At 34.8% G+C, this 17,571-nt stretch overlaps 1 protein-coding gene across 1 annotated transcript; it reads left to right on the forward strand.

The window, feature by feature from the left end:
- Positions 1-1,206: 1,206 nt before the first annotated feature.
- Positions 1,207-17,292, forward strand: LOC126816699 (E3 ubiquitin-protein ligase RNF4-like). Its single transcript, XM_056099697.1, has 7 exons — positions 1,207-1,325; positions 7,024-7,096; positions 8,309-8,409; positions 8,925-8,952; positions 9,395-9,593; positions 10,794-10,878; positions 11,711-17,292. The coding sequence occupies exons 1-7, from the start codon at positions 1,320-1,322 to the stop codon at positions 11,858-11,860; spliced, it is 642 nt and encodes a 213-aa protein (XP_055955672.1). The 5' UTR covers positions 1,207-1,319; the 3' UTR covers positions 11,861-17,292.
- The last annotated feature ends 279 nt before the right edge of the window (positions 17,293-17,571 follow it).

Consider the following 17,571-nt stretch of genomic DNA (forward strand, 5'->3'; position numbering starts at 1 on the left):
AACCCAGGTACAAGAATTAATTTGAAGAATGTTAAACTAAGGGAAATGCGCCAAAGGATTAGAACAGTATTCACAAGACAAAATACTATTTGTTCATTACAAATTATATATTTTGCATACTTAAGATATGGAGTTTCTTTACATGTGACACCGCTGTCCATGTTACAGGGGCTAAGATAACGGTCTAGAATGAAACAGTGTATTGAATTGATGTGAAAAGTAACTTTCAAATTAGATAATCGTGAAGCAAGAATTCAATTCTTAAATCTGACAAATTGAATTTAATAGGCATATCTATCTGTTCAATGCCATATGACCCCTTTCAAAGCAATAAATTAATGATACACAGTACAGAACACAATTCTATGGAATACCATAACTGTTATTTCCAGTTCATTACTAAATACTTTTGGAATACTTTAATTACATAGATGGCTTATTCAGCAATACCATACTTTAATTAAGTAGATGGCTTATTCAGCAATACCATAACTGTGTATTTCAAGTTCATTTTTAAATACCATTGGAATACTTTAAGTGGATGGCTTATTCAGCAATGGTTATTTGGAGAACATATTAATGTTGGATTTTCTATGACAGATGCAAGACCATGTTTATTATGATCAGGTCTTCCTATTATTGAGCTAACATGACGAGTGGTTTATCGACTTGTCTTTTGGTTGATCCAAGTGGTTTGATTACCAGCTAAAAAAAAGCCTCAGATATACAGAAAAGCAAGAACTTGATTTCACATTCATAGACATTTTTGCTTTCAAAAACTCAGCTGTCAAATTGGTACCATCTATGCGGTGTTTTTAAATAGTTCGTGAAGGTAGGCTACAGAAGAAAAATAAACCCTCATCAATGATCAATTTGAAAGCACGGCCACGTAGACTGGCCAACGTGGATACGGTACGTTATTAAAGTAAAACTTGATTACGCTATAAGCACTTTGGTGCAGAAAGGCTGGACGTTAACCCCACATTTTATTCATTCACTATCTTATTCTAATTGCCACAGTAAACAGTAATAAAATCGTTTTTATTTGGTAAATAATGAAAATTGCAAAAACAATCTTTCATCATTTTAATGAATTGTCTCCCTTAGTAACCCTTCTCACTGATGTAAAGATAGGAACGGTGTAAATATATTCGATTAACAGGATCACAAATGCCATGTCTATTTATTTTATAATAAATTGCGTCTGGATAACATTGTGTTCTTACACTCAAGTATTTGAAGATTTTAAATATTTCTAAAAAAAAAGAATCACACAAAAATTAAAACTTGTCAACGGTTCAACTTGAAACAGACGAAGAATGAGTGTAAGATATGAAAGAGTGACCCAATGTTCATGTTGCAATATCATGATTGCTTTTTGAAAATTATTGGTCATTATTAGCAGTTATCAAATATTTATTTCCTTCTTTGCCATTTGGTTTCATACAATAGCCTATTGGGGTTGTTTACACTTTCACTTTCTCTGTATACATACATACACCCATCCTCTTCGGTTTTGCGTTTGGGTGTTCACAGACATAACTGCCCGTATTCCTTTATCTTGTTACCATCATTTGCATTGTACTTGTAGTAAAATCTCTGCAAAGTTTATAGCTTTACCTTTTGAAATATTTTGTTTTAATCATATTGTTGATTAGATAACAAACCTTAATCTCTCAACCCTCCGTGTTTCGAGATAAGAAATGAGCCCATTACCTATAACGTTGCAGCTGCGGGGGTGATTCACACCCGGCATTTTTCAACAAAATTGACAATAGTTTTAAAGTAGCTAAGTCTCTAACTCAATATCATCCAAAATCTTCAACATTGAAAACACGATTTATTTGTCAAATTAAATCAATATTCATGTTGTGATCTTACCGGAAAAAAATGGGCTTTTGATATCTAATATTTAAGACAAAATAAACATTTTACCATTGGTACACGAATCGTGTACCATAATGCGCTTCAGCCCCATTTGTATAGAGAGACTCGAGAGACGAGGCTAGACACATTGCACCAAATCAAATGGCGTATGTAGACTGGAATAACCAGATGCTAGAAATTTGCACTCGCTTGAGACTGCTGGCTTATTTCGCCGAACATAACTGATTTGAAATTGGAGTAAAAACGGAAACCATTGAATGTAAATCAGTTTATATACATTCATATTACAGTATTATATGCGTTGCGACCCACTTTTGTTTATTTCTAGGTCCCAAATGTTAGCGATTTAGCTCCTTTAATCAAAACAACGATTGATTATCGTTATTTATAATATTTCTACAACACCCAACTACAATTAAGCATATAATCCTACCTGAAACGGGTACAAATCGTCGTTTTTAAAATCGAGGCGCTAAGCCGTTACTAAGACTGCCATCTTTTTAAACGATACGCTGTCATCATGAAGGCGGGGCTAAATATAAGGCTTTTATAACAGCCAATCAAAAGGACAATCGAAAGCACAGTAACTATGAATGAATTTCGATGGCGGTGAAATGTCAGACAAAAACAACGCATCATTAATTTAAACGCGAATATTTGGAGTTAGGCGACAGTTGTGCCACTACATTGGCCTCTGTAAGTTTAATTAATCATAATATCATAAACTTATCTATTTAAAGATGATACATGCATTAATAAAGAAATTGAGTTTGCCACTTGGAACTAAAGGCATCCAATCGTAGCTAAAAACAAACACATCAGTATATCTCAACGTTTTTAGCTACGTTCTCGTAGCTAATTGTTGATTGGAGAGTCGGTTGGATGAATTTTCTTTTGAACACAAATGTGGCACAAAAACAATGACAATGACATTCGTTTTACAGGCTTAAATTTTACCCATGAATATCTTTAATATGATATATAATTAGTGATGCTGCGCTTACCAGGTCTTACTGTTTTTTTTAGCATTATAAATGGCAATTTAAGGGCTGCCGCAATGCGCTTATAGATGTCATTAAACGGTTATTATTAGATTGAAAGAATGATATCGAATTGATGATATACTCGAAAACTTGTAATTGTCTTCAGTTGATATTTTTCGTTGCCAAAACTCAAACGATCAAAAAGATGTCACTTTGTTTAGATTGCAACGGCAATTTACGCGTAGTTGTCAAAATATCCGTCAAAGTTAAACCAACCCCACACCAGCTTCACTGGTTTCGTCCAGCACATGACGAAAGCTACAATGTCTTGAACTCAGTCAAAAATAAAAGTAAATACATCAAATTTTCAAGAGAGAACCTTTTTATTTATTGGAATATTTAATTGTAGAATAGATGTGTGTGTGTGTGTATCTGTGTGTTGCCTACAGGCCACAATTCTTAAGTGATCATCTTGAAACTTTACATACTTATTCTTTATACACTGAGGATGATCCCTATTGTTTTTGGTGCATGCCCGACCCCCAGGGGCAGAGCCACACCTATTTCTTGTGTTTGTTTGTCGTCTACAAGCCGAATTTCTTAACATATCATCTTGAAACTTTGCATACTTATTTTTTGTACACTAAGGAACATCCTTATCGTTTGGGGTGCATGCCCAAGCCCCAGGGGCAGAGCCACATCCATTTTCTTTTTGTGTGTCTGTGTCGCCTACAGGCCACAATTCTTAATCGATTGTCTTTAAAATTTTCCTATGAGTTCCTTATACCCTAAGAATGATCCCTACTGTTTTTGGTGCATGCCCGAATCCCAGTGGCAGAGCCATGCCCATTTCTTGTATTTATTTGTCATCTACAAACTGCATTTCTTAACGTATAGTATCACCTTGAAACTTTGCATACTTATTCCTTTTATCCTAAGGAACATCCCTATTGTTTGTGGTGAATGCCCAACCCCCAGGGGCAGAGCCATGAACATTTTCTTTTTGTGTGCCGCAATTCTTAATCGATTGTCTTGAAAATATTTTTATAATTATTCCTTATACCCTAAGGCTGACCTCTATTATTTTTGGTGTATGCCCGACCCCCTTGGACAGAGCCAGGCCAGGGCTTGCCACGAGACGCGAGCAATTGCTCGCGCTCGCGCTGTGCTCGCGTAAATCTACATTTACGCGAGCGGTTCGTTGCTCGCGCAAAATTTTAAGAAAAACCTGTAAAAAAATCAAAATATTGACAAGTTTATTGCCGAAACTAACCCAACAATGTCAATAACGTCATAAATTCGTCTGTCAAACTGAGATTCACCCAGCTGCACGCGGCATTTCCTCCTTAAATTTGATTGGCTAATGAAGTTACTCGCCACTTGTGTTACTAAAAATACACTTGAGACCTGAACGTCATGACTGATTTTCCTACGAACACCAGTAACAAACGCGTGATAATCGAGTCTAAAGTAAAGAATGTTTACATCCGGCATTTGGCATTCACGCTAAATAAACACGTTTCAAACTAATATTTATCGGTATTTCTTATTTTATCAGAACTTCGGTTTTTATTCCATTGTGCCGTCGTATAATTTTCAATCTGAGCGTAATAATGGCCAAAGGAAACCTGATTGCCCTATCCACATTTATGTCGTGGGGTGAAGAAATCCATACGGAAATTGGTTTTAAAGAAGAGTCGTATGACTGTCAAAAACAGAAAGCGATGGTCACACATATTTACTGCAAAGCCTGGAATAGCAATTTCTTATGATTTTAAATTGAAATAATGTTACAAAATGTGTGCTCACGCAAACAACATTTTGCGTGAGCAATTTTTATTGCTCGCCTTGGTCGCCCAAACCTAAATTTGCGTGAGCAGTGATCTGCTCGCCATCAATTTATTCGTGGCCAGCCCTGCATGCCCAGTGTTTGTGTATCTTGTGTTTTGCCTACAGGCCGTAGTTCTTAACAGATCCTTTTGAAACTTTGCATACCTAATCCTTATACCCTAAGGATGACCCCTTTTGTTTTTTGTTTGTCTTGTGTTTCGCCTACAGGCCGCAGTTCTTAACAAATCCTTTTGAAACTTTGCATACCTAATCCTTATACCCTAAGAATGACCCCTTTTGTTTTTTGCTGATTGCCCAACCCCCAGGGGCAGAGCCATACCCATTTTTTCTTTGTTTCTCTGTGTGTTACCTACAGGCCACTATTGTTAATGGATCGTCTTTGAACTTGGGATATGTATTCCTTATAGCCTAAGGACGACAACTGCATAGTTTTTATCGGTAAATACTCTGCAGGTTGCAATAATTAACAGATTTTGTTCAAATTCGGCATATCAATCATTTCAATAAAAGGGTGGTACCTATTTATATTGTTCCATATCCAACCCCGAGGGGCAGAGCCACACCCAATCTTTGTATTTATCGTCTACAGACTGCAATTCTGAATGGATCATCTTGGAACTTTGCATATTTATTCCCTATACTGTAAAGACATCAACTATTTATTTTAGTGCATGCCCCGACCCCCTGGGGCAGTGTCACACCCACTTTTTTGTTAATATTTTGTCTGTAAATTTGGCAAAACAAATCCAATGCCTAACCTTCTTTGCCTTTTGTCATATTACAGCCATTTCATATTTTATTCTCTTCATTTTAAAAAGTACCATATCAATCAAAGCAGGAATATGGACATATATTGCAGCGTTTCAATTTCCTATATTCCTATCTTCCCTGTTTTTTTGCCTTTGCGTACTTTTTGTAGTATTATCCCCAGTGTGTATGTCATTTAACCACATTGCCTTTCTTGACTTCTGTACACTGGTTGGGGTCTTGGAGATGTACTGGTTTATTCCAGCTGTCTGCACAGTTTTTCTTATGCATTGTCAGGTATCCTCTTACAGTTCCATATAGAAGGAATTATTAGTGAGCAGAAATTTGGCCGTGTATCTGTTATCACTCGTCACATCAGTCAGTTATATAGAGGGATGACTCGTGTTTTCATTTGGCGTTCGTCACTTCCGGTTCAGGAACCCTGTATTACTCAGCTATCGTAGCAATGATCTCTGTGTTAAAATTATATTTGGAATGTGTTTAACTAGCTCTATCACATATGTGATAATGACTGGCACCAATATTGTCCTTTCACAAACCCTCTTCATTTGTGTGAATGAGATCCAGAGTATTGGCTCTCTGTTCTGCTCTGTAGTGGGTTGGGCTTTTCACATGTGTTAAAAAACAGTCTTTCACACACTCTCTAAACATAAATGCAATATGGTTTTCTCCTGCGGTAATAGTCATGGTTTAACTTTTGGTCGTTTCATGTAGAGGGTAGCGACTTTAAGCTATACATGAATCACAAATTAAAGTAGGCTACTTACAAATATGATGTCAGATTGGGAATGATAGGCCAACTTATTATTCAATTCCGCCAAAACCTCTAGATTATTGTATTGTAATCTACATCCTGGCACAAATGATTTCCTTTTTATTAAAGATGCACATGAGAGAGAGAAATGGGGTTTAACATCCACTCGACACAAACTAAGTCATTTTGGGACTAACATCCTTCAATTTTATTTCAATAATTCGCTTGCATGTAGAGGCTTTTAACACTGGGAATAAACCAGAGGACCTGGAGAAAACCTATGAGGTTGAACAGGCAACCCTGTTTGTATCGAGTGGATGTTAAACCCCATCTCTCTCTCTCTCTCTCTTAAAAGCATGGCAACCAATTGTAAAGTGATTTTTTGCCACTTTGAGTTTAGATCCTTCTAGAGGATTGGTAGATCGACCTAGTATGGTTCTCTGTAATTACTGTCACATACCCCCCGAACTATAACCCTTGCTCACATGTATGTAATGTCTTCAGTAATGGATAGGTCTTGATACCTGTATCTACGAGTTCTCAATTGAAATATCAATTTGTGCTAAATTTTGTGTTCATTTTCATACAAAGACTAAAGCCGAAGTTGGAGTAATTTGAAGCTGAAACAGAAGTGGATTTTGCATCATTTTAGCACAGTGCCAAATATATCCCTGGGTCATCCCTGGATATAAATCACAATCTTATTATTTCTTGATGAAATGGTTTCCATCTGAATTTATATAAGACTATTTTCTGTAATGGTATTTTATTGTTTGATAGGTAAATCGTTTAAGAACAACTAGGAGACGATCCAGAAGAAGAAGTTCTGATCCTTTGAATGTAGAAAATCCTGGTAGGTATAGATTTATGGAACTGTAATTAATTTACCATGCAATAAATGATACAGTCATGGTTTTCAATCACCAGTAGGCCTATATGTATTTAAGTAATGTCTATCCATGCCAGTAGTATAGGCTACATATATACCACTGATTAAACTGACTGTATGGGCTGGCAGCTGAAAATTAATTTTTGGCATGCTTGTAGGCTGGTCATTTACTGACACAAGAAAATCAACAAAGAGGCCACAAACGTCTTTACAGTAAAACAAAGGCACAAGGAGTCAAAATCAAAACTAATTGCATATGTTCACCTCTAGCATGCAGTGTGTCCCTTATAATAAGGCCTTATTGAGATAGACCTTTAAATGGCTGCTTGTTGGAGCCCTCTCTATTCTTGTTGCATTGCTGCTTCCTGTGGTTCTGGTACCCATGCTCTCTTGAGTTAACACAATGGCACATTCACAGAATTCAGGTGTCAATCTATGAATTTTGTTGTCTCTTCCACAGGGCCGTAGGAGGTATACTCCATTAGCTTTTTAAAAGCCACAATTTATACCCCATGTCTGCACTGTAAAATCACGATTTACAACATTCCCATCCTGTTGAATTAATTTTTTTTCCGTTCCCTAAAATTGACCTGTTTTGCATTTACGCGATAAATTAAAGATACATTAGTTAAGAGTTTTATAAAGCTTTGGCCATTCTTGCTACAATAATCCAAAAATAGATGATAAAAAAGAAAATGTTGAAAATTTCAGTCAAATTACTTTGTTCTGAACGGAATTGTCACTGTTGGAAATTTGGACTAGAAATAGGCATCAATTGTGTCTGCACCATCTATGAGAATTGGCGATCGTATGACTGACAGACGATAACTCCACCCACATATTCTCGATTATCAAGTAACATGCCCAATGGCTATGGTAGCCTCGCTTGGCTAACGGTTTAGTTTGCTTGGTCTGCCATTTATTGATTTAATTTTAAATGGATGACTGTTTAAATCCAAACTGTATTCAAGCCATCCGTGGGTCTACAGAGTTGATTTTGAGCTTGTCGTGTAAATAAAGGTCTAATTAATAATTTCTATAACATCTGAAGCCTAAATAAATTCTTGCTATAGGCAGATTTAGCTCTTAACTAATGTATGTTTAAGATGTGAATTATGTGAATGACATTAATTATGTCAATGACATTAAATAATAGCTAACAATTTGTTATCTTAGATGATAGAGACAGAAATACAACATGTATAGATTTAACTGAAGATGAACCAGAAATAATAGATCTGACCAATTCCTTAAGATTATCACCTTCTATGGTTCCAGTAAGTTGTATATGTTGCTAGAAATACCCCAGAAATAATTATATTATATAGATATAGAGAGTGAGAAATGGGGTTTAACGTTCACTCAATACAAACTAGGTCATTTTCAGGACTGACATATGGTACAACTTTATTTTAGTAATTAGCTTGGATGTAGGGGTCTTACCTTCTTTAGCATTGGCAGGAAACCAGAGGACCCAGAGAAAAGCCATGAGGTTAGGTTTAGACTACTCCTTGTCACGTACAATTGTGGGATTGAAACCACACCAGTTGACTCAATGACAGACCTTGTGATTCAAAGTACATGTATTAGACTATTCTGCCACTCATCCAACTCCCCGAGATATCACTGCAGATATTATAGAAATTAACACATTTTATGGTTCTTAACTTTGAATGGGCTCTGAAGTTATGGATTGTGGTATGGAAAGCCATATTGCCTTGTAAATATATATACATGTATGGGAAGATATTCTTTATTTGAATTGTAAATATATTCATATATGTTTTTGTAGGTGATCCTGCCATTATCACCAGAAGATGGTAAATATAATTATTATGAACAATTTTAACTTTTGTTCTTAATTAATATTTTAAACATAAAACTATTTTGTGATTTTCTCTATTTTTGTATTGAGAAAATTCATCAGGATTTTCCAGCATGGTTACCCCTTGTCAGTGGTGCAGGACGGGAGAGCCTGACAAGGACGGCTGTCTAGTCATTCTGATGGAACAAAAAATCTGAGGTCCGGTGTACACATTGGCGTGCATGTAAAAGATCCCTTGACAGTTGAAATATATGAGTTGACGGTAGCGCCGCTGTCCAGGCAAAACTTCCCTCATAGCACACTGTATGGCGTATGCCCGTTTTCATTAGCCCAGTCGCAGCAGAACAGTAGGACTTTAAACCCCATTTCATTTAATTTATTTTTGTTTCAGATTCTGTTCTGAATTTTAATTGTTTTTTTTTTAATTTTTTTTACAGAAGAAAGAATTAGGAGTAGGAATAGTCGAAGACAATCCAGAAGTAACAGAAGAATAGATCGTTCTTTAGAAATAATTTCCACACCAGAAACGAGACCACATAGAAATCGTAGATCAAGATCAGATATCGATTTGAATGATCATTCGTCCAATTTGACATCTTTAGAAATAGTGGATGTGACATCAGAACCATCTTCTGGGTAAGATTTGAGTTACATTTAGAAAATGTATGTGTTAGTTTTCATTTCATATTTATTTATTATTTAACTGTATTTATATATGCCTTGATGTAATGTAGATAAAGAATAGATAATGAAAAGAGAATATACTGAAAATTTCAGTCGCACAACTTCACTCTGAGCCGAGATATCGGCGATACAATTATAGTCTTGATTATCCATTTTTTATACGCCCACATTTTTATGTGGACGTATATTGTTGTCGCCTCCGTCTGTCCGTAATTTTTTTGTGGACAGTCTACTTGAAATATAAGTTTATCTCCCAAAGATCTTGGTTCTTTTCGATATCGGCATTTTATTCATGGATTATGGCCCCTGATTGTATGAAAGATCACATTTTTAGCTTGTGCACACTCAAGAGATTACAATTTTTATCAAATTTCAATGAAACTTAAAGTGTATGTTTATATCCCAAAGATCTTGACTCGATATTCGTTCTTATCAGACCATAACTTCCTGGATTATGACCCCTAATTGTACGAAAAATCACATTTTTTGCTTGTGGACCCTCTAGAGGTCACAATTTCTGTACGATTTTACACCATAATGAAGTTCGAATTTCAGGAAAATAAAAACAAAACCCGCCTGACAAAATGGCCGCACCTTGTAGGGGCTACGCAAATAGTATAAATGTATGTAATACAAATGTTGTGGAACCTTGAGGTCACAATTTTTGTCCGATTTTGATGACACTTATAAAAAAATATAATTTTCGTAGTGTAAATGCTATCTGGTCTGAGAATGGTTCTCAGTACGGATTACTGCGCATGCGCCAAATGAACCTTGACATTTTTTCCCACAAACTTTGACAGTTCTGTCATCAGTTCTGTCAAAATGGCTGCCCAAACTAAATCCACAGCCATAATTGTTTTCTCCAGGTAATTTGCATAGGGACTGGAATTACCTATTCTGTGAAGAGTGTCACATTTGGAGTGCCTGGCACAGTTCTGAGACCGATTATTGTAATGTAAGCATTTCAATTCCTTGAAATTTTTTGCGGCCTGGTACTGTGTCGACAATGGCAGGCTTATCGCGGCCAAGTGTAAACAGGGCTATAGTCTGATCAATGATGAGACTTTAGCAATGGCTACAACATTAATCATTTAGGAAGTTCAGGTTTTAGATTTCTCAACCATAACCATATACTTTATTTCTTTTCAGATCATCTGTAGTAGAATCTGATATTATAACCTCACCTACACCTGTTAAAATAACATGTCCTATCTGTATGGATGATGATAGACAGGTATGCATATATCACATTTAAAGATATATTCCTTTATTGTTAATTAGGTCAGAAATTACAAGATAAGTCATACATATAGTCAGTGTATTATATAAAGAAAAGGAGTGGGATTAAAGTTTAATCACCACTAATGGGTGAGAGCTTTACCAATATAATAGCATTTCTGCCACAGTGGCTCAATGTGGAGGATATTGGTTCACTATTCAGGGGCCCCCACAGATTTGATACTGGTGTTGGCTACAAAAGTTTCTCATGAATTTCCATCCCCGTTCCCCAGGTCGATGGGCTTGGCAAAGAAAAAGGGTTTAGTGAAGGTTAGTCATTTGGATGAAATGCAAAACCAATGTGTTAAATGACTACACTATACTCTTCAAAAAAGTAGGGGATATTCAGAAACAATACAAAACTGCGGAAACTCACTGCTGTTTAAATTAGAGGTGTAATCAGTGTATGTTAGTAACAGGCCAATTGCCTGTGGATGATTAACATATGTCCATGCTGTGATCGTGGAATTAGGATTAGACTATCCTGAGTGTGCACTTTACATAATAGTGATTGAGTCAAGTGTTTTGCTTTTGATCCCAGAATGGTATGTAAAAAAGAGTAAGATCACCTGTCTAAACTCAAGGTTTTTCTGCGAGTTCTCTGGTTTCCTTCCCCTGCCAAAGACTGCTTTGTTCAAGCAAATTAATGAAAATAGATATACTATTTCTAAGTCCTAAAATGACCTAGTTTGTGTTGAGTACAGTTAAACCCCATTTCTCTCTCTCTCTCTCTTTCCTGCCATTCAATTTTATTAAATGAGACATTGTATATTAAATTGTAATTTCAGATTAAGAGATCAGGGAGACAGTTAACATCAACAGTTTGTGGTCATATTTTCTGTAGTACCTGTATTAAACAATCACTTAGATCATTTCATACCTGTCCTTCATGTAGAAAATCTTTACGTGTCAATCAGATACATCCTATATTCCTGTGATATTTATACACTTGTACATTTGGGACATTCCCTTTAACACCTGCTACATGGAAACATGGACTTCCCCAGTTACTTCAAAAATTAGAAAAACGTTGAACTTTTTACTTTGAGTTCTTTAGCTGATTTTTGAAACCGCCTGAAACTACTGCTCCTTGGCCTTTGTCAGAGAACTAGTATACTGTCCCTAAATAGCTGTTCTCTTGCCTTGGGTGGTGTGAGGGGCTAGAGGGATCAGGGGGTTTTGGTTATCCAGGTGCTAAAGGGTTGAGAATATTTTCATTGACGGGCTGGAAGTTTGACATGGACATGTACAGTATCTTTAATATATCTTGAATTTTTTTGTAAAGTTTTTGTCAATAAGGATTCTGGTGCCCACTTAAATATAATTATTGTCTTTGGACAATGCTAGCTTTTCATGTACATTATCCAAAATTAGATATGTTTGAGTGTGAATGAGTAACTGTAGCAATTAAAATGTTGAGTACCATTGACTATTCTGTTTTTAAACGCACATGAAATGCAATGTAAAAACGTAAAATTGGTGCAGTTTTGGTAGATTGGTATCTGGGTAGGGCACGATAATGCACGATATGATCGATGGCCGTACCGCGATTTGTTATCCAAATAATAATTTCACAAAAATAGGCTGATATTCCTTTAAATGCATAAATAAGTCCATGAGCAAAATGAGAGATTTGTGAAAATATTACTGTATAAGAATGGTGATTTGTAGATGCTGCATACATTGATCAGCACATTATCAATGTATATTAATATTTGATTTTAAAATCTTCCCAACATCATTTCCTTTGCTGTTCGGTAATGTATGACTGGGAAAGCTTTTTATTGGCTAAAATTGTGGTGGCAATACGAACCAGCCACTTGAAATTTTTATATGCCCATATTTTCATATGGACGTATATTGCCGTCGCCCCTGTCGGTCCGTCCACAATTGTTTGTGAATTGTGGCCCCTGATTGTATGGAAAATCACGTTTTTAGCTTGTGGACCCAATAGAGGTCATAATTTTTATCCGATTTAATAAACCGTTTAAATATATCACCGTTACACCCTAAGGGTGGTTGAGTGTAAATTTCGTAAAAATAGGACCAAAACTGACAGACAGAATGGCCGCTCCTCGTACTCAAATAGCATAAAAATATGATATATCAAGGTTGTGGACTCTCTAGGGGTCACAATTTTCTTCTGATTTTGATGAAACTTGAAATGTAAGTTTATAACCCAAAGATCTCGGTTCCTTTTGATATTCGCACATATCGGACCGTAACTTCCTGAATTATGGCCCCTGATTGTACGACAAATCGCTTTTTCGTTAGCTTGTTCTCTATCCATCTCTTGCAAAATGTGGGCGTATGCTGCCTGGCAGCCGCTGGTTTCATAATGAAATCACCAAATTCAAGTCACATGATCGACAAAAGCACTATTGAGATCGAAATCCCCCATACCAAGTATATAAGTCACAAGTAAAGTATGGGAGTTTTTAGGATTTCTCGTTAAGCATGACAGCAATAAAATCCGGTCAAGGTAAATCATAAAAATAGGCCTTCGAATTTTCACAGTAAAACACTGTCAAAATTTAACAGCATTCTTTAAATTTGTTTCCTATATCGCGATATTAATCGTATCGTAGACTATGAATCATGATGCGCATCGTATCATGGCCTGATATATCGTTGCAGCCCTATATCTGGGGGATTGTATTTGAAAGTTGCCAGTAATGAAGAAAAACAGGATTCAGATTCATTTCTATCTAACACAGCCTGTCAAATCATTGACCCATGTGATGAAAATTTACAACAAAAATAGTTGAGATTGATCAATCATTAGGACTCTCCATTATTGGCTTATTGAAATAAAATTGAAAGTTTTTGTTAGAATATATTTCCTATCATTTGAACTGAAGATAACAAAAGAATGGGTTCTATTTTCAATTTTCAGAGAAATAATTTTTGTGATATTTACTAAAAAGCTTTGTGTGTCTATATACATACACACAAAGCTTTTAATACGCCCATATTGGAAATGTGGTTGTATATTGCCTTCGCCCCCGCCCGTACGTCCACAATTTCTTGTGAACACTCAACAGACTACATTTATTATCTGATTGTTTTGAAATTGATATATGTTTTTGATATTAGTGAGATGAAGAAGCCTATTGATTTTCAGCAATTTCCGATAATTACTGCCAGAGTTATGGCCTTTGATCACTTTGAATATCTTGTGGACGCTCTGGAGGCTAAAGTTAATATCCGATTGACTTTAGATTTATACACAGTATCTAAGGTCATGAGATGAAGAAGCCTATTGATTTTCAACCATTTCCAATAATTACTGCTAGAGTTATGGTCCTTGATCACTTCAAAAAATCTTGTGGATGCTCTAGAGGCTAAAGTTATCATCCGATTGACTTTAGATTGATACACAGAGTTTAAGGTCTTGAGACGAACAAGTTTATTGATTTTTAATGCATTTTGATAATTTGAACAGCTAAACCCATGATATTAAATGTATCATATACTAAACATTAGCATGGAGGAGAACTTTATAAAAGCCAAACAAATTCTAATGATTTTCTGATAATTATTTAATGAGTTATTACTCTTAATCAGATTTTAATGTATTATAAATGTTTCATTACCCCCCCAAAAAAATATGCGACAACTGTTGTTGACTGCCCGGGCGATTTAGCTGCTGTGGGCGTATATTTCGTTGCCTGGCAACCTATCTTTAATAAATGTTACAAAATTATTTCTCTGAGAGATTTTGACACGTTATTATATGTGTTAAATATTGAAATTAAATTAATGATTATGTTTATATGAATAATGTTTATTTGAATAATGATTATGTTTGTATGAATGATGATTATTTTTATATGAATAATGTTTATGTTTATGTTGATATGGATAATGATCATGTTAATATGAATAATGATCATGTTAATATGAATAATGATCATGTTTATATAAATTAATGATCATGTTTGTAATTTTATTGTTCTAAAAAGTGGATAATGCAAAAGTTTTACAACTTAGAACGCATCATGTTTGTATAAATAATGATTATGTTTATATGAATTGACGGTTGTTTTATGAAAAATGATTATGTTTATATCAAACATGATTATGTTTGAGATTTATTTGTTAATAATGATTTTGTTGAAAATAATTGGTCTTTTATAGATATTAGTAACAGTAGTGTACAAATCGAATACTCCAAAATGGTGCATTTGCTTCTAGAATAAGGGTGTGACGACTAAGCAAAACTTGAACCGGTTAGTCGGCGTCTAAAAAACCGAACCGATTCGGTTTAGTCGGTAATGAAAACTAACTGAAAAATATTAGTCTTCCATAGTCTACAATACACGCTAATATACTGGCCTTTATATACGGAGCTTAAAACTGTAATGGCGACAAACATACAGTTCTATGTTTTATGTGTCCAGTACATTAAAAAATTTGGTTTTGTTTGTACTATGTAGTTTGTTCAAATCTCCTGTTTAACCTTTTTAATAAAAGTAATAAATACAACATATAAAAAACTTCAAACAATGATGTATTGATCAATAATATTAGTGAAATCGTATCTGGGCATCAGCTCAGTGATCATGCCTATTGACCTAACCTGGAGGATTGCTTGTTTCTGATTGGGCACTTCAACCATTGACCTTAGCGACCGACCAATCAAATAACGTATTCTTAAAATAACTTCATTAGGTATGCAAAAACACACTCGCTTGTAATCGCGAGAATATCCACGACCGATTACGGAATATAGTATATACTGTCTCGTTATTATTATTGTCGACCATTTATCAATGATCTAGCTTATTGCTTATTCGCCCCCATAATTGTCGATCGTTAATACATGTATCTTTTAAAAAAAAAACATGTTATAATATTCGGGCGACTGGTTTATATCAATCTGTATTTTTTAGACGACTATCGATTTCCCGAAACTTGAACCGGTTTGTAGGTAAAACCAAACCGACTCCGACTAAACCGACTAATCGTCACACCCTTATTCTAGAAAGAGTTATTTAACTATCAAATGTATAATTAGATTATTATTTATAGCCTTAAAGAATAAATACATTTCAGTGTATCATCATTAAACCATTAACTATCTCCGACTCTATGTTGTAGTAGCAGTACTGGACCACATCTATACAAGATTTTTATTTAGACGTTGTAATTTAGAAATTTGAAATTGTGCTGATTAGTATTTATTATTTATGTTTGTATTGGAATGGAACGTTTTCATATTTGTCTGTTTATTTTTATGTATAGTGGAAATTATTTATGTTGAAATTATCAAACATTAAAATTTATGGGATATATATATATATATATGTAATTACATTTATAGAGAAAACATGTCTTACGCTGCTCAGATCTTACTAATATTTTGGGCCATATGTGTCTTATTAAAGATGCATTATGTAAGAGCTAAATATGTCTATTGCAGGTCTTTATTTTGGCTTTAAATATTATATAAACTATTATACCTATAATCAACTCTCTAGACACACGGATGGCTGAGATTTAAACAGATTGAAACCTGGTTGCCATTCTATTATTTAATTTGAAAATTGTGAATCGATTACCATTGCTACGATAATTCACAATCTATGTAACATCTTGTCATAACTTCAAACAGTGATAACTTCTTTCAGAATAAAGTAATTAGAATGAAATTTTCAATATAATCATTTTTCATTATCTTTTTTTAAACTATTATAGTAAGAATGACCAGCTCTTTATCTAAATCTTACATAATACATCTTTAACCAATGATTATTTTTACATTGACCTGATTGAAGATACATAACACCATGTTATTTTATCTAGGTATTGCTATTGCCTATTTTCTTATTTATTCTAAGTTCATGGATATGGTAATCATTTGATGATTTAATAACAATTTCATTAGGAGATGATTGTACCACCAATGGCTTGCCAGATATATTGGAAAATATCCTGATAATGCCCACAAGCTAATTTGACTTCTGCATTTATGGACCATTAATTTGGTCAGTGGACCTACTATTGTGTTTTATTGTCTTCTCTGTCTTCATTAGCTCAGTTGGTGCAGAAAAGTAGGATGTTAAATCCTGTTTCATTTATTTATAGTACTGTACATACATGTAGTCTTTAGACTGATATCTGTTTATTTGTATTAATATGAAGAGAAATCATTATGTTGACCGATACGCAAATCTTACTAACTCTTGAATAAACATAATGTTCTGTATTTTTCAGAGAAATATGTTATGCCATTCTTGTGCTACTATCAGTTTAATTTACTTTTTGTCCCCCACCATACAAAGAAAGCAGGGGACTATTAGAATGGGATACCATCAATCTATTCATCTGTCACACTTGGAACCCAATAAACCTGCTTCTAATTGAGCTAGAATGTTCAATTTTGGTGTAGTTATTTATTAGGTGGCTGCCTTGACTGAGTTCAAGGATGAGTATTTTCTGATTGGTTGAGACTTTTGAACATGATATCTATGATTCTAATTTAGTGAAAGTGAGCAAAGCCAGAGTATGATTTCAGTACATCAACACCTTGATTAAGTTCAATCATGTATTACATGTATTAGTGCTTTTAGTGGGGCGGTTAAGGAAGAATTTTTGGTAGAATCGTGCATTTTGGGTTAAAAGCATGAAACTTGGCACATAGATA

Source organism: Patella vulgata, chromosome 3 (genome assembly GCF_932274485.2).
Source record: "Patella vulgata chromosome 3, xgPatVulg1.2, whole genome shotgun sequence".
Taxonomy (NCBI): domain Eukaryota; kingdom Metazoa; phylum Mollusca; class Gastropoda; family Patellidae; genus Patella; species Patella vulgata.